Source organism: Gasterosteus aculeatus, chromosome 4, assembly GCF_964276395.1.
Source record: "Gasterosteus aculeatus chromosome 4, fGasAcu3.hap1.1, whole genome shotgun sequence".
Taxonomy (NCBI): Eukaryota; Metazoa; Chordata; class Actinopteri; order Perciformes; family Gasterosteidae; genus Gasterosteus; species Gasterosteus aculeatus.
The window spans coordinates 23,130,128-23,147,845 of NC_135691.1; the positions used below are offsets into that span (position 1 = coordinate 23,130,128).

The 17,718-nt window shown below is 42.2% G+C and overlaps 1 protein-coding gene across 6 annotated transcripts; it reads left to right on the forward strand.

Moving 5' to 3' along the window:
• Positions 1-739: 739 nt before the first annotated feature.
• On the forward strand, positions 740-11,682 carry msrb3 (methionine sulfoxide reductase B3). Of its 6 annotated transcripts, none has more exons than XM_078101384.1 (8): positions 740-784; positions 903-1,112; positions 3,193-3,299; positions 8,434-8,542; positions 9,065-9,142; positions 9,409-9,437; positions 9,932-10,029; positions 10,927-11,682. In XM_078101384.1, the coding sequence occupies exons 3-8, from the start codon at positions 3,209-3,211 to the stop codon at positions 11,104-11,106; spliced, it is 585 nt and encodes a 194-aa protein (XP_077957510.1). In that variant the 5' UTR covers positions 740-784; positions 903-1,112; positions 3,193-3,208; the 3' UTR covers positions 11,107-11,682. The 6 variants fall into 6 exon arrangements, with proteins under 6 accessions (XP_077957510.1, XP_040031461.1, XP_040031464.1 ...); XM_040175530.2 differs by lacking the exon at positions 740-784 and adding an exon at positions 6,156-6,310 and having other exon boundaries at positions 914-1,112; XM_078101385.1 differs by lacking the exons at positions 740-784; positions 903-1,112 and adding exons at positions 1,474-1,804; positions 6,156-6,310.
• The last annotated feature ends 6,036 nt before the right edge of the window (positions 11,683-17,718 follow it).

Sequence of the window (17,718 nt, forward strand, 5' to 3'; positions counted from 1 at the left end):
GTGCTTCACCTCTTCCCTCTGTATTTTAATGTAAAGACTACATTGATATAACTAATATGTACTATTATATGCAGCTTTATTTCACATGCGTTGTATGTTTGGAGTTACCAGTATCCCCAACCTGCTAGCCAGCAAGGGGTGGAGGGTTACAATACTCCAGACATATAAGGTACAGATGTACAAACAGCTCAAATTAAAGGTTTATAAGGAGTTTTTAAATTGTGCTTGTTTGGCTATTTTATATGGATGAGTTTCTTCCAGGAAAAAAACTGCAGTTCTACTTTTGGCACTTAGTGTTGAAGCCCAGTTCTGCAGAAGTGATGTCAAATAAAAGTATTTTGAGTATTAGAGAATGTAGAGAAAATACTGAGCTATTTCGAGATACTAATTTTTCTTTCACTGTTTTTGTCTTTCACGATATTTATTGTCATATGTACAGTAACAATAGAATTATTGTATTTCCACATAATTGAAATAACGCACTAAAAATATCCATATGCATTATGCGTACAGCTAAAGTGAACACTTTAGTAACTTTCCTAAACTTTCCTCTGGTGGATTAGCGCAGTGACCGCTGTCACATAGTTGAGGAAACGGAAAGCAGCAGCGTTGTTGGAGTTCATGTGGTTGAGAAACGGGTGGTTTGTTTTGGCGAAGGCTATGGCCCACTGTAATAATAAAAACATAGGAAGAACGTGTTGTCCAGCGCTTCATTAGCGAAAGTCGCTACAATATATTCATACACACACAGTTCTATAAATGGATGTCATGTACATAACGAACAGTAAGTAAAATATTTGAAATACGTTCAATGCATATAACAGAAAAGATGAATATGTCGAGACGAACACGACTTTTACGGGACAAACGGAACGACCGTGAGCCGTCTGTCTGGTTTCTAGTCCCGTCCCATCGTGACGGGCCGAGGCGGCGGTTCTGGCCATAATAGGACATGTGCGGGCTCCCTGCCGGTCTACCAGCACGCACGGAGCGCTCCAGCCTGTCCCGTCACAGTCCGCTTTACCTGGTTTACATTCCGCCCCGTCACACAATAACGCTGGCAACACACCGCTTCGCAGCGAACGTCGCCGCTCTGCTGCTGTTTCTTTCGGGTAAGTTATGGCGCTTTCTTTAGTGTTTCATGGACAACGTACTGGAGACCCCAACTAGCAAAGCAAACAGCGCGAGCTGGGAAAAATATTAATTAGATAGTTTCACTGGATGCGACGTTCATTTCAACGCGTTTGAAACATCGGCAAGTGTTTTCAGAAAGGGTTTCCAACCCGACGAGTACTTTAGTTAGCTAAAATGTTCATTCGCGCTTTTAGGCTATTGCGTTGCCAAGCACAATGCGATACTGTGCTACATGACGCAGTGTAGCTAACGCTAGCATGAGGCGACTGCGTTAACTAACGTAAACTTTGACGTGCCACGAGGTCACGTGGCTATGTTCAGCGGAGCGGCGTCACACCGCGAGGACCGCGCTGGGGAATCGGCACGAGAGGAGAAGCTGCTGCGTCACTCAGGGCTTCACTAAACGAACAATTAATTATTTACTGATTGTTAACTGAGCGGACCTCTTCCATAGCAGGCATTTGGCCCGACATTGTAGGAGTACAAGTTGGAAATCGATGGATTATAAGTGTAAAGGCAGATTTGCTATGAACACTTAAATGTATGCACATTGCACACGGTGGACTAGCGCTGACTCCATATCAACCGTGATGGCTGTCATCTTCCTCTAAGTGCTGAAGGAAATGTGCTTCAATGCTGCTTTTCTTACCACCGTAGCCACTGGATCGAGGTATTGCCGCCCCTCATTGATGCCTAGTTTGAATTATAGCGGTCTGTGTACCGGTGTACACTAAATGCATTTTATTAATTGGTCTAATTTATGAACCGGGTAGTCAGTGTGTTTATAATATTCCTCATAGCAGTCAGTGGCGGCTGGTAGATTTTTTTTTGGTAGGGCCAGCCTGCGGCTTCCCTTTCACGCCGGTCTGTTTCCTGATTGTGAGGTCAGGCTGATCTGGGTCCACCTGTGTTACCTCTACTTTCTACTTTCTGGAGGTCGGGTCTTCTTGGAAGGACATTGCCGGTGGTCGTTATGTTGTTAAACAGCGCGTCGGAGACTAGCCTGACGAGAGCGCAGTGTAGGCTGGTGAAGGGCTGGCCCTGAAAGTAGTCTGTTAATTATGATGTCACTCATTAACATTATCGGTGATTGGCTAACTGCTTCTTAGACCCGCCTTTGGGACCCGTCCTGAGCCCAGTTGAGACATGCAAACAAGCGCAGAGGACGTGCAGGAAAAGCATAGATTTGCGCAGATATCTTAATTTACAAATACTACCGGGTATATAATCCATGTTTCAAAAGCACCAAAACACAAATATTGACTATTTGTAAAACGATTATACGCCATTATATCCCAGTTGATACCCCGCCCCGTACGCCACGCCACAAGTGAAAATATGTTCAAATAAGTTTTGAATCTGAAAACAAAAATCTGAATATCAAATATATATAAGTGAAGATTGACAAAAAAGTGTTCAAACAAATATAGAGCAGAGTCAAAACTATATTCAACCCAAAAATGTTTTTCGTCCACTTATTTTAATTTTGAATATATTTATATCTGATCCGTTCTCTCGTAAACATTCTTCGTTCTAATAATTGCGGTTTTGTGCTATGAAAACGGAAATGTGAGACTCCGTAAAGGATATAATTAGCAGACCAATCGCAGCCTTGTGCGAGGCTTGCGTCGCTTTTGGTGCTAGTCTCGAAAAATGGGTTGACGCACGCAAGGACGTGTGAAAAGGCACGCAAGGGCCACGCAAGGGGGTCTTGCGTCTGCGTGTCCTTGCATCTTTCTAAAAACGCAGAAGCATAAACTAGGCTTCAGAGGACAAAGCTTACTCATTCTTGATTATACTTTTTTTTTTTTTAAATATTAAACCAATTATAACAACTCTGCTTTTTGTTTTCAGTGGAAAAAAACATTATTATACACTATTATATATTAATTTTGGGAAAGAAGATACGATTTTTAATGGCATTCATTTAAGGTTTTAAAGAACCATCGAATGATCATTTTACAGCCTAGTGCATACAGATGGATGTACATTTGGGGTGTCAGAATAATCCAACCGCTATGCTTCTTTCTGTCTCTATCTCTTTCTGTGTCTCTTCAGTGTGACTGTGTGTCTAATGGCAGTCCTCCTCAGACGTGGGCTTTCCGTGGCCCTGCATCGTGCCCTAGGGCGGGGCTGCCGCCCTGCACGTCTTGCTGCACTTCTAGGTAGAGTAACCTGTGGGTGTTGTCCCGGTGTGACCGATCTCTCTCTCTCTCTTCGGGCCTCATGTGCTTTTGTCCCCACTTCAGGGGTGTTTGTTTCGCAATGTGTTTTACGCAAAAGAGGTATGTACAAACATGCCGCAATGAGGTACAAGCGCAGACTGCCTGTCGCGGAAACTGAAAAGGCAAATTGCGCTTTACGTGTCATGCATGTGCATTTATGGGAGGGTTAAAGGTAAAGTGGGAGTTTCCCATAAAGAGATGGGAGGGGATGCGTAAAATGCGCCTAGTTATATATTCCTCGTTATGTACAGAAACCGCTTGGCGGAAGCGTGCCTCCCTTTTGCGGTGAAAATTATCTGCTTCTTAAAAGCTGGTGTAAACCAGAATGCGTGTTTCCTCACATATGTCTCCTGGTGAAATTGCAGCAATAATCAGTTGAGTGAACACAAAATCATTCTGCGTTACAGAGCCATGCAAAATTAGTTACTGGAAGAAATTAGAGGACATTGCATCTCCCACTCAGCGTTCACATTCCATTCCAGCAGTTTTTAAACTCTCTCTACACAACAATTATTGGCATCAGGATCATTTCAAACAGTCATAGCATCAGCAGTGGGAATATTAACAGACAGAACTCAACGCTTTGCTACAGCGCACTAATCAATACGTATATTTCCCCACCACTAATGCCTGCTGTTTTGACTTTGGCTGATCCATGATAGAAAGAGAGAAGGAGGCCTATTCAATTGGGTGTTGCTCCCAATGTGCGGTATAGTGGGCGGAGAACGGTGCTGATTACCTGATTTGCTGCTAGTTTCGTAAATGCAATGTAAACTAATGTAAAAGTTTCCGTGTCCGTGGCGCTGATAACGCTATGTTTGCAAATGTACGTACATGAGGCCGTGAGTCTTTTTCACTCCCTCCCACTTCTCCTCCATGTCTACTTAAAACAATGGCTGCAGATTGCCTTGCACGTACAGTAGCAGTCTTGTGGTCGGTCCGAGGTGTCAAAGTCCTAACCTCTGAACAATGCACACTACGTGAGACCAGACATTGAGTTTGCACACCTTCATGTAGTCTTTTTATTCAATAAGCAAAAATAAACAAATAGCTAAATAAACGGTTGTGCCAGTTCTGTGGAAGGATTTTCACTGTCTGAACAGAACCGCTTCACTACTGGGTGTAACCCATATCTTATGACTTAAAACCTGACTGGACACTTTTTGACAAGTGCAGCTCTGGTAGTCTTTACGGTAGGGGCCTTGGGCACAGACCAATTACATTTAAGTTAAGATATCCCACTCGATCAATCTAGTCTTTGCATTTCAGTGAGAATGATATTGTCTCAACAGTGCAGACATATTAGAGCGAAAGTGGCAATTTCCAAATAAAAAGACTGTAGAAAGAAAAAGATGGCGAAATTTTTAAAAAGATGCAAAATTTGAGAAAAAGACGAGGAATGGGAGAAATTACGCTCTCCAAAAAGAGAAGTGGACAGAAAAAGTAGAGCATTTAATCCAGAATGGACTCATTTCTCTTCATGCTTCCCACTGGAGCACTAAACCAGTGTGTCTCATGTGCTCAGAAACTGTTGAAGCGCCGACATGGGGCACAATGAGATCCTCCACACGAGGAGGCAAATGGCCCTGATGCATCCACGCCCAGGTTTAAAATCTTGGCAGGAAATACTAGAGCTTAATTCTCCCACTTACCAAAAAGTGGGGGAGTGGATATATCTATCTATCTATCTATCTATCTATCTATCTATCTATCTATCTATCTATCTATCTATCTATCTATCTATCTATCTATCTATCTATCTATCTATCTATCTATCTATCTTTTATTTAGTTAATGAGAGAACATTACTTATATTTGCAGTCATACACATATATATATATTATATATATATATATATATATATATATATATACATACATACGTGCAGTTCTCTGCTATGTGACAATAAATATTGTCATTGATATTTTAGTTAAATACCCCTGCTTTAAGGTATCAAGTGGAGGGGATAGGATACATGCAATGTTGAAGTGTCCACATGCTCATGGCAATGTAGCATTTACCGCTTTATGTGGACTTTGTTAAAGTTGTGTCTTTTTATTGAATTTGAATAATTCAAATGTTTTTGTGCTTGGTGTAAAAGTAAAAAGCCGGGGGAGGGGGGTTTGCCCCCCCAATATAATGGTAGGGGAAACACGGAGCATTAAGGTATAGCTGAGCAGTATGTTAGGATTTCTCCCACTTCTCCCAAGGCCTCCGCAGACCTCATGTGTAAAGCCACAATGCTTTGCATTATCAGGTTTTATTTAAACAGCTTGATGTATTTTTGGTTGAAACCGAACCTGATGACAAATCACAAAATGGAAAGGTGATTTAAAAAAGTTTAAAAGAGTTTACATTGTTTCAGAGCTGACAAGTATGTGATGTTTTAGTGGTTGGGTGAATCATGTTTGTATTCTGTGCAAGATTGGATTAAAACAATTTGGGTAAAAATGTTTTTATTTTTATTTCAGAAGGTAACCTAGCATTCTTTCTGTTAAATGTATGAAATCCACAAATGCTGAAACCACAGACCGACTCTGTTCATATAGATTGTAATGAAGGAATCACTCCATCCACGTCATCCAATCAGGAGGAAGTATTGATGTTTTCTGTTTTTCTAGATGTGTGTCCAGGCATGAGGGATGCCTGTTAACAAACGTCGATCAACCTCTGCATTAACAGTGGGAACCCCGAACGGATGCTGACCCCAGCACTTTCATTGTCCTCTCATCTCATGGTGCCGTTGAGTTTCTTGACCCGTGGTGTCTCTCCCTGTGTGTCCTCCCCTTCCTCCAGCCTAGTACTTGGTTGTAGCCCTGCTGAGAGCTGTTTGGTTCTACTCGTGGGTGGAGTTCCATTGCTGTGTCCAGCAGCCATGTCAGGCTTCAACCTGCTGCATCTAATAACCAAGAGCCAGCCTGTAGCTCTGAGATCCTGCAGCCTTCCTTCAGGTCCAGTGACTGGGTGCTGTGTGCTGCTGTGCTTTGCCTCTCTAAGGCCTTAACCCCTGGCTGGTGTGTCAGCATGTTTTTACGTGTGTTGAGAATGACGCAAGGTGCTCTTTTGGTCGTTTTTTCTTACGTTTGAACGGCCCTGTCATCGGTTGGCAATCAAATCTGTGCAGCGAACAATGCTTGAGTGCTCCCGAATTTGACCAAATCTAAAAAGGAAACCTCAATTTGTTGACATCCTTGTACTTGCATAGTGTGAAAAACCTGCAGGTAATGCAAATATCCTCCTAGCAAACCAAGTGAGGAAGTGTATTTAAACACCTTTATGTGTCCACCAGAGGGCAGCGTAGATCTGCGGACATAAAGTGCTGCCATACTCTTTATAAAGACGAGCTTTTGCTTCTGACGTGGAGAAACATTGTCCACGACTATCAGACAGAAGAAGGACTACGCTTCCCTTTACCCAATTTAACTACTGGCCTTGCTTTGTAATACATTTTCAACAGCAACAGCAAGTGTTTAACAGAAGTTACTAACAAAGATGAAGACATCAGGTCATACAAGGGACCAGTATATTACAGCCGTTTTTAACATTATTGAGAGACATTCATTCGGAGACATAATAAAATGCCCAAAAATAATATTCGAGAACCTAATAAAAACAAATTAAATAAAAAAACAACTAATAACAGCAAGCTACACTGAATTAACTTTACCCAGTGCTTGTTCAAAGAGGTATGTTTTTAGTTGTTCAAAAGAGCTCACTGTATCAGCCAGCCGTAGGGGGGCAGGCAGAGCATATGCTAGGGGAAACACTGAATATCAATGGTCAATATGAAAGATTACGCAGGTTGGGGTGGACAGCAGAGGAGAGTCAACCAGTGCTCTGCATCATCCGATGCAATGACCAAAACCTCTTTTTGTCATTCAGTTGTAGATCATGTTCTGCCATCCAGTGCTCAATAGCATTAACACAGTAGGAGTAGTAAACCTGAAAATATCACCGGGTTTGAAGGACAGATTAAGTGGAATATCATCTGCATCAAAAATATAAATAAATATTCATCTTTGGCAACAAAAAAAATATTTGAGCAGAGCTGTTTTCACCTTTTTGTCTTCTGGCAGTCTTGCAAGATTTTGGAATGAGACTTCTTTTTGAGAAACTGTGTCCGTCGGTTCTCTTCATCGTTTTGAGAAAGATAATAACAATCCCCTTTAGTGGACGTACATTGACAGAGTGAAGTTACCCGGGGCAACTACGTTTCAGACCTTTTCCCCGTCCCACTGATCACTGAAACAAGGGAATTAGGGTCCAGATTAAACAGTAACATAATTCCTTGTGAACTGCTTTTGCCTTTTGAGGTGCTTATCTAAGGAACAAACATTAACACAAAATATCTAAAGCATTCCCTTTGAAGAAAGGATTCCTATCTCCTGGAGTTGAGCATCTGTTGAGTTAGTAGCTGTACTCACGCTGCTTTTACACTGCTGGACTTGTGCTAACAGCAAAATCCGGTGACTCACGCTTTGCTTTCTTGCAGCTTGCACGCACTTGTTGTGGTTCCGTCTAACTTCACTGTTGAATTGGAAGGACCGTGTCACTCGTAGGTTCTGTGTGTTCTGTTTTGGGATGAATACGAGATGTGTTTATCCTCGTTTAGTTAGCAGGGATAAATGTGTCACATCTTGGGAGAAAGGGTGGGACCGCTCAAAGACAGACTTCTCTAAACGGCTCAGCACTATTTGGTTTACGCTGAACAGCTGGCAGTGGCACACTCCCACACACGCGTCACACAATGGCACAGAAAGTCACCTTGTGGAAACCTCATCTTAAATAAATGTCTTTCACGGTTCATTCAAACTTAGTTCTTCTTCTGTCCAATATTCACAGACGAAAATAACTGCTTCAACTGCTTTTTGTTATTAACACTACCACATAGTAGGCTAATTCAGTGAGCCCACTTCCTTCAATTTGTACTATGTGTTTAGTACGCACGATGATGTGTGTTAGTTTTGTTCATAGAAGAACAGCTGGTATTTTAGTAGCTGGTAAGTGTGGAGGTGACTTTTTTTCAGGCGACCTAAGTGGTTAATATCTTGTCTGCTCTGCTTCTGCCCCTCAGGAGCATGTAGGACTAAAAAGACATGGCCGGTGAGCTTCCCTGTGGAGGAACTGAAGAAACGCCTCACGCCTTTACAGTACCACGTCACCCAGGAGAGAGGAACCGAGAGGTAGATAGCAACCACCTGCTAAGCTTGGGCACGGTTATATTAAGTTACATTTACCTCAAAGTTGTATTACTTCAATGACTTCATGTTATGTTCAACGTCGCCGTGTTACGTTCAATGCTCACGTGTTTCGTGAAAGTCATCCAAAGGAGGATTCAGACTTTCTCTTAACAAACATATTCTTTGATTTTTACAAATATTATTATAATTATTATTATTATTATGACGCCACACACTCCGTTCTTATAACAATCTGCGTCAATCCTCTGTTATACCTTCATTCATTAATGTTTAGACAGCGACAAAAACCCATACACATTGAGAATTACACAACAATTATTTAGTGCAATGTATCGCAGCAAATAACTCCGACCTAAATGCTTTGCTTTTTATTCCTGCGACCTGGCGATAGAAGCGACCAAAATTTTGAACACGGAAAACACGTTGTTGTTCCGTAACAGAAACAACATTGACTTATTTGTTCATCATTATTTAGCCGATCATTTTTACAAACGTTTTCCACAGTGCCTTCACTGGAGGGTTCACACATCACAAAGATGAGGGAACCTACACGTGTGTGGTCTGTGGGGCTGTGCTGTTCAGGTAGGTGTGTGTGTGTGTGTGTGTGTGGGGGGGGGGTGTGTGTGTGTGTGTGTGCGCGCGCGCAAGTGTGTGTGTGTGCGCACTTGTGGAGTGTGCGTGTGGTCTTGAATAAAAAAATTCCAAACAAAAACATTGGAAGCCGTAAGAATCCACTGCAATACAATGTTACATGTATATAATACAATGTGAGTGAGAAGTTTTTTTTTTTTTTATCAAACAATGAAATGAATGAACTTCCTTTAATTAAACTTTTGTTCCTTTTATAGCTCGAACACTAAATTTGACTCTGGATCAGGTAAGCTGAACCTCTGAAACACGTTTGCTGTTTTTCTTCTCTGCTGTTTTAACCAGAACATGTTGAATCTCTTATCCATATAATTCTGTTGTGAGTTTATATAAATGCTAATATTTACTCATCATTGACTTGTTTCGCCACGTTTCATCTCTCAGTAACCGAGCAACGGATGACGAAAACAATTTAGGAAACGGAACACAGTTAATGATGGGAGATATTTTATATTATATTCCTATATTAAGATTTTGTTAGAAATATGAAGTGCTTTGAAAGCCAGGCAATGCAATTCAGTGACATCCTGTTACAGCCACGCTAACATTGAGGCCTGGCATGGTGAGGTAGTTTAGTATATTAGCGTGCATCACTTTTACATGTCTTCAGTCATTTATTGGACACATTGAGTCATTAGGATGTCTCACCCTGAATATCTGTACCACATTGCAAATGCTCCACTAGTTTTCCACCTTCCTAATATGAGGCCATGACGTGTGCAGGTTGGCCGTCCTTCTCTGACCTTGTGAAGGCGGAGTCCGTCACTGTTTCAGATGATTTTTCCTACGGGATTCACCGAGTGGAGACCACCTGTGGCCAGGTACACTACAAACATTGCTTTGCTGCCTAACACCTGCGACCTCACGTGTCACGAGTCTAATCTAATCTAATCTAAGTAATGCACATCGCCTTTCCTGTGCCACGTTTCACAGACAAAAGCAAGAACATTTGAATGAATGGAAGAGTGAATATAACCCCCCCTTTTCGTATTCTACAATTAAAACTTTATTTTCTTTTCTTGTATGTTTTTTTAGAGGCAGTTCTGGGAGGCTCACATGGTTTCATAATTTACAGTGTGCCGACTGTCACAACACATCAAACCCAGAGGGTGGCTGCTAACCACAGTCTCCGCCCCCTTTCAGCAAATGGGGATCCTTTTGGATGCATTAAAACGTCTTCCCCCAGTGCCGTGATTCACTTTCATAAAATTGCTCATCTTCCTGTCGGAAGACGATTCTCAGAACAGACATTTGGCCACACAGATTTCAATAGCCAAAAATAAGAATTCTGGCAAAGCTCTTGCTACAAAACAATATCGTCGAGGAACGCTTTGTGCTGACCAATCAAACGTGTGCACGTGCTGTGTGTCCCCCTCAGTTTACGGACCAGCCAACCGTTGGGTGGTGATAGTAGTCGGGGGAACGGACCAGCCGACGGGGGGGGGGGGTAGTCGTCTGGCACTCTGACGGCTGTGTGTCTGCTCCATCGCACTGCACAGCACTCATTCAGCAGCTGCGTCATATAATGCGTCCCCCAGACCTTTTGGTCACGAGTGGACCGCCCAGCCTCCACCTCTCCTTAGGTCACAACGTTAGCTCTGTCAGCACTGTTGCCGCTATGACGTCTGTTAGCCTCTAGCTGTTCAGAGTTGTGTGCAGGCTGGAGGAAACTTAGTCGCATAAGTCCCTGAAAGTCAATTTTACCCAATTTGTTTCAGTGCGGCGCTCACCTGGGACACCTGTTTGATGATGGACCAAAACCCACAGGAAAACGCTACTGCATCAACTCGGCCTCGTTGGCTTTCCAGCCCAAAGACGGAGGGGCCTCACCTGCCTCCACTGCCGTAGCTGAGGGCGGAGCTGCGGGCAGCCCAGGAAGCGGCAGGACGGAGCTCTGAAAGATACTTGTGAATTGCAGCACACCCCACAACTGTGCCTGTGTAGGAATAGTTCAAATGCAGAAAGGAGCTTTTTTTAGCTCTGTATTGTGTAAAGATAGGAGTTAATTGGTCAAGGCAGAAATGCACTGTAAAATCTCTCATAAGGGAAATGTTCACGGTACCTAAATAGTCACACTCAAAGCTGCAAATCACACTGTCCCAGCTGATTGGCTTACTGGGAATATATGTTTTCCCCTTTATTCCCTTTCGTTTGAAGAGTAGCATTTAGTCTGCTAATTTAAACATAGATGAAATGCTGTGTAGTGGTAGCGACACATATATAAAAATGAGAGCTTTTTACAGTAGTAAAAAAGTATTTTATTATAGTATATATTTTGAAGTGATATTTGATACTGAGCGGTTGCCTCCAGTCACAGATGGCATCACATGTTGGACAGATAAAATTCTGTGGTCTTTAGGTTACTATATTTTTTCTTTTAGTTCTTTGCAGTAAGAAATATATATATATTTTTCAGTTTGTATTCACAGCTTGAATCTTTACAGTTACTGGATGAATAAAGTATCTTGAAAACATTCAGACTTTCTTGTTTCATGCTTTCATATTCCTCTTTAGGAACTGCCATTGTTTTGTGTCACCACATGCCTACAAGAGCCGGATTTAGGAAAAAAATCCAGATTTTCAGTGCTGCTGTTTCTCCTCCGTGAGGCCTGCACTAAAGTCACTTCTAGAGTAATAATTGACAACATGAAACTCCATGATTGCTGTCCACACACTGGGCTACTGTGACTGTCACGTATATATGAGTCTTTAGCTTGGTATCTCTATGGTTTACAGGGCTTCTAGGCAGTTTGGTGATGTCCGTAACAGCTTGGGACTGAGTTTTTTGACCTCATTTATTTTTTAGGCTAACTCCTCTAAACAGTAAACGTTACGCACAAGCTCGGCACATACCCACGGTCGATATTGAGGAATTTCCAATCAGGATGACGTATTGTGTACTATTCTCTCTCTCTAAAATATTAATTACTTAATTAATTTTTGTGCCTACCCAGACTGCACGTTCAGAACACTCACAGGAGTTCCCCTTTATCCTGACAGAATTCCATTCTGCCCAGATAGAGAGAGAGTTATTACACTTGGTATCATGGGTATCCCATTTTTGGAGCAGGCCAAAAAACAGGCTAGGAAACTGAGGTAAGAACAGGCTGACAGTGGATGTTTTCCAGCATTTTTCCTTTTCCTGCTATTGGGGGTTCAAACTAGAAGACTAGAAGATGGCCTTGCGTTCCGACAGGTTTGAGGTCTGGGGTGCGGGTCGCATGCCAGAGTATGACATCAGCACAGCGTGGGAAAACCTGGTGGCGAGAGCATTTATGTTAAGAAATAAGAAATATTTACAAGTGAGGTGTGTTTGAACTTTAGAGGCGCAGTATGAAGCTGGGAGACTGGGGGAGGGTGGCAACGTTTTACAATATGTCATCTCTGTCCCGAGGTCACACAAACACAGGAGTGTATCAGGAGGAAATGATCTATTTACAGAGAAGATAAGTGAGCGAGGATGCTGCATGATAAAAGAGGGATTCCTGCAGGTTAAACACTGCTAATTGTTGTGACAGAGAGAGTAACACGTTTATGCAATGCCTATGAAACGCATTGAAATCCATCTGGTATTCTCAAAGGAGTTTGGAATACGTTAGCTTGAAGGGCAGGGTGTGTGATTTGGGGGTCACTTAAAGGATGAAGCAGCTCTGGGACCTATTATGAACCATGGGGGTGCGGAGCCTCCGCTTTTGTGCCCACTGTTGACTTGGACTAGGACTGAATAACAGTTTATCCTTACAACGACAAGACAATGCTCAGTGACATGGGCTACTGGGCCAACTGAGTCCTTTTCAAGATCAAGCAGTTATCAGGAAGATAGGAGATATCAAGCCACCCATGAGTTATTTATAGAAATGGAATGATAGCATGTGTATTACTGGGCAATGTGTAACAACGCAGGTCCACATTCTACAAATCCCTCGACATGAATAAAGCAAGACCTCTGCATCCAAATGTATCAACTTGTGTAATGGTCAAATAAATAGCTTCCAAATCAGAATTCAAACTTAATGTTGCAAAACCGCCCTTTACTGAATATAATGTTAACAGACTGACATCTGATTTGTACCTGCCAAAGTAACTTAGTTCCTCTTAAGGAAAAAATAGAACGTGCAAAACTTCCTCTGCAAACACAAAGAGGGAATTTCATTCTAAAAAGACTAATTTTGAGACTGTTCTCACAAGAAGAACAACCGTATTGGTAGATTCAGCAAAACAACATACCTCTGCGGCCACTTCATTCACCCTTGGAAAAGAGAGTGCTGAGCTGAGGGGTATTTAGTTGGTTTGCAACCTGCCACGAACTAGATACTAGCTGCCACTAAATCATACACATTGGGCCTTTAAGCCAAACAACAGTCTCTTCCTTGAGCTATTTAAGTTTCCTGTGACGGCAAGTTTATTTTAAAAAGAGCATTGGCATGTAACAAGCTGAAACTCTTGTGTAGCAGACTTTCATTGGAAAATATACAAAACATTTGAAAACAAAATTTGTAGGATATCATACAATGTATGAGGATTGATTGCCAAAGTGGCCAGACAATATTACAATATACATACATACAATACAATATTACAATGTTGTCTTAAATGTATTGATATGGTCAACGACAATACTCAGGTACGCTGTGGTCTTGAAAAATAGTAAACTTTCTTGTAGGAAAGAGAGGCTTTGGCCACGTCCAGTCCTAGACCTGAGCGGACTCAACAATGTCCCACGCTTTGCGTTCTGTGTCTAGGGGAGAGTGGTTCATGTCAGTTGACACCTATTCTTATGTTCCAGGATTCATCACCACAGACAGTTCCTTGCCTTCTAATGCCATAATTCACAGCCCAGGGGCTCTGGGCAAAAACAAAGTGCTTGTAGATAAGTGAACTTTGTTTCTAGTGAACAGACTCCCTGTTGTCTAAGTCATAAGGTGGAACCTGTTGGTGGGAGGTGGAAGTGTTGGGAAAATAAAAAATAAGGCTCATTGGACAGAAGGTCTGTGAACTGTCGAGCCATATTTCCAGTTTGTGGGTCCTTCTAGTAGTCATGTGCATCACTCTTGGTGATTTTAGAATGTTGTGTAAATCAACCTGTTCATTAGTTGCAAAGATGTGCAGGACATTAGCTGGACAAAGAAATGGTTCAGTGATGGTCTGCGACAGCAAAGCTCTGTCTGCTTGAGACAACTCGTGAAAGCTTGAGGAGAGTGCAGTGTTGATCATGAAATATTAAAGGCTGCGGTTCTGCAGTGGTGTCACACATACGCCCAGATCATAGTTTATTTTTCATCTTCCCTGCATGTTCAATAACTCTCCTGTCATTTCAGATCCTCCTCGTCACCTGATTTCCTGCACCTGGTTCTCCTCATCCTCACCTGTGGTGCCTCCCCTCATCAGTCACTCACTATTTAAGCCCGTCACATTCTGTTGCTCACGGCCAGATTGTCTTGTGTGCATGCCAAGTTTTCCAGCATTTTTCCGATTACTGATATCCCGTCCTGACCTAGCCTGCCTTCTCTTGACCACAAACTCTTTGCCAGGGCCCTTTCTGGATTTGTTTGCCTGTCGGATTGACATCCTGTTTCTGAACCCTGCCTGTCCCCGTTTACGGTTTTCCTGCCTGCCCCTCTGGATTTGTTTGCCCATTGGACTGCTATCCCGGTTTTGACCGGATAGAATTTTGACCCTGTATCAGTAAAGAACTTTTGATTGGATTCTGCCTCGGAGTTGTGCTTTTGGGTCCCTATACCTGTAATCCTTACAAGTGGGGTTTGACACCATTGATTGTTGTATCCTGTTGCAGAGACTAGAACATTTGATTGGTATTAAAGGAACTGGACCTCCAAAAATGACCTGCAACTTCTTGATACTAAATTTAAAAAAACAAAAACGAAATACACTAAAAAACAGTTATCTTGATAGACTTCGAAGTCAGCAGTCTCGTGATACAGTGTCTCTGGATGGAATTGCTCTGGTACCCAGCAACCCCGTCAAGAATCTTGGAGTTCTCTTTGACCAGAATATGTCCTTTAACTCTCATATGAAGACTACAAGGACTGCCTTTTTTCATCTATGGAATATATTGAAAATCAGGAACTTCCTGTCTCAAAGTGCTGCAGAAAAACTAGTTCATGCGTTTGTTACTTCTGGACTGGAATACTGTAATTCTTTTATCAGGCTGCTCATGTAAATCTCTAAGCCGACGTGAAGGGTTTTCGGGACAGAGGATGTCGCATGTGTACAGACTGTAAAGCCCTCTGAGGCAAATTTGTAATCTGCAATTTTGGGCTATACAAAATAAAATAAAATGAATTGAATTAATAAGTCAACCTCATCGGAATGGCTGGACAGTTTGCACAGTATCTTAGATGGTCTGAGTAGATGCATTTAATGAGATGTGACTTTCCTGTTGCAGCACCATTGATGTAAAAGAAAAACTGTTCAGGATTTAGGCCAGTGCTATTTGCACTTGCAGCGGATCAACGCCCTTACCTGGTCTCAATATGATTGTCTTTCTGGAAGGTGGTTTGGAAAATCCAAATCTACAACCCAAGCGGAGACTTCTGAAACATCCTTGAGTGTTTTTTGCTGCGTAAATGCACTTCTATGACCTTTTTGCAGTTCACGCTGTGTGCGTGGGTCAGGGAGCTGAGCTGTGATGTATTTGGACACAAAAGGTGACACAGTCTGACCGTTATCCTCATCGAGCACAGGTGCACATTCTACCCATACGAGACAGTGAATGTGTAGACTTCCTCTGTGCTGAAACTCAACTCGGTAAAAGTAGTCAACAACTTTGTTGTCACAGGATTGCTTCTCAGAATGAGAAAATCTGGGAGTTCTGTCTGATCATGGAAAAAATATATCTTGTGGTTTTCTCCCAATAGGCTGGTGTTCCTCTCAGTGGGTGCATGAATCTAAAGCTTTATTTCTCACTAGTTTCTCAACCGCTCGTCTATATTGCATCATACGAAAAGTTATTGAGGTTTAGGTCTAGTGTGTTTTGATTTGTAGGGAACTGCACAGGGAAAACCATTGTCTCAAGTTTTGAAAAAAAGCAACTGGGCTGCCTTTATGCACTAATACAGAGTAGATTCCTTCACTGAAACATAAAATCTCCTCTGAAACATCACACGGCTGAGGACATTATTCTAGAGCAAAACCACATAGGTATGTTACCTTCCTGTTCAGCATAATCTCTCTGCTCCACTAGTTGTCCAACATCACAAGACATGTCAACATCGAGCTCTCAATCTTTGCAAACGGTAGATGCTATGAGATGTGTGAGACCAAGATAAAAATAAAAATAAGATGGGAGTTAGGTTGACTTGCCATTCAAGGCTTTAATGGACCGGGGAACGAAGGAGTTATCGTTATCAGCCATTGTACTGTGTAGAATAGATGATCAGCGTCTCACAAAGCGCTTTCATATCACACTGTGCATGTGTTCTTGTTTGTTTGCCAATCACTGTCTCTATTGCACATTTCTTTCCAATGACGAGCCTTCACTCACAGGTTGCTATGTCCAAAGTGGTGAGATGAAAAGGGTTTAGGGTTCATACTATCTCTGACATTAGAGCAATTAACGTTATTTTCTTTCATTGAACTTACAGGAGACAAAAGAAAGGGGTTTTCCCGGTCAAATGGGATAAACATTTGAATAATATTAAGAATACCTGAAATGAATTTAGGTATATTTTAATTACAAAAACCTTGAAATTGCTGTCAAAACTAACAGGTTAATGTATGCAATTATTGTGGCCGAGATTAATGCAATAAAATATTTTAGTGCAGCTTTGTTTACTTCCAGTGTGAGTCCAGCAGTTTGTCTGCAGCCAGTTAGATTGGAGAGACCGGGATGGTTGTTGAAGATGGAGAGAGCTTTTTCCATTGAAAGTAAAACAAAGAAGAGGTGCATACAACTCTGCAGAGGAATTCCTCCACGTGTCAAACAGAAGGAGGATGAGTTGGCACGGACGGACCACTTTAGGCACTGATGAGGCCGGAACATGTCCATCTAAACATCTACCCTGTGGTGCATACAGTCGGCAGAGGACCACCACCGTTGCTCTAAAAAAGACAGTGGTTTGGAAAATGTCCTGGCTAAATGTTGGGAGATTGTTGGTCACTTCGAACACAGCCCGTTAAGTGATGGCGAGTTGAGAGACAAACTGAGACAATCACTGAATGATTTGAAAGTTGAAGAGGTTTAAGAGGAATTATTAAAACAAAAATCCATTGGAAAAGCATTGTCACAGGTGTAGGTCCTTGGGGTTCTGGAATAAGGCAGGACATGGCAGGTTTGGTCGACAATGCTTTTATTTTGCGGCTTACATTCGTCGAAACACAGCGAGCTTCTGGTTTTGCGGCTCCCTTCTCCTCTCAATCGCCCTTACTGCGTTTTAAATAACAAGACAAACACAATCAATCAACATTCAGCTCAGCTGAGGCCAATTGCCTCCACCTTGCACCGTTCCCTGAGCCACTCCCCCTCTCTCTCTTTCGCCAAAACCACGCCC

Coding starts and splice junctions, on each gene's coding strand:
- msrb3 (XM_040175527.2), top strand. CDS start 953: ATGTGCGGGCTCCCTGCCGGTCTACCAGCACGCACGGAGCGCTCCAGC. Junction 9,143..9,408: donor TGTGGGGCTGTGCTGTTCAG/GTAGGTGTGTGT, acceptor TTCCTTTTATAG/CTCGAACACTAAATTTGACT. Junction 9,438..9,931: donor TAAATTTGACTCTGGATCAG/GTAAGCTGAACC, acceptor TGACGTGTGCAG/GTTGGCCGTCCTTCTCTGAC.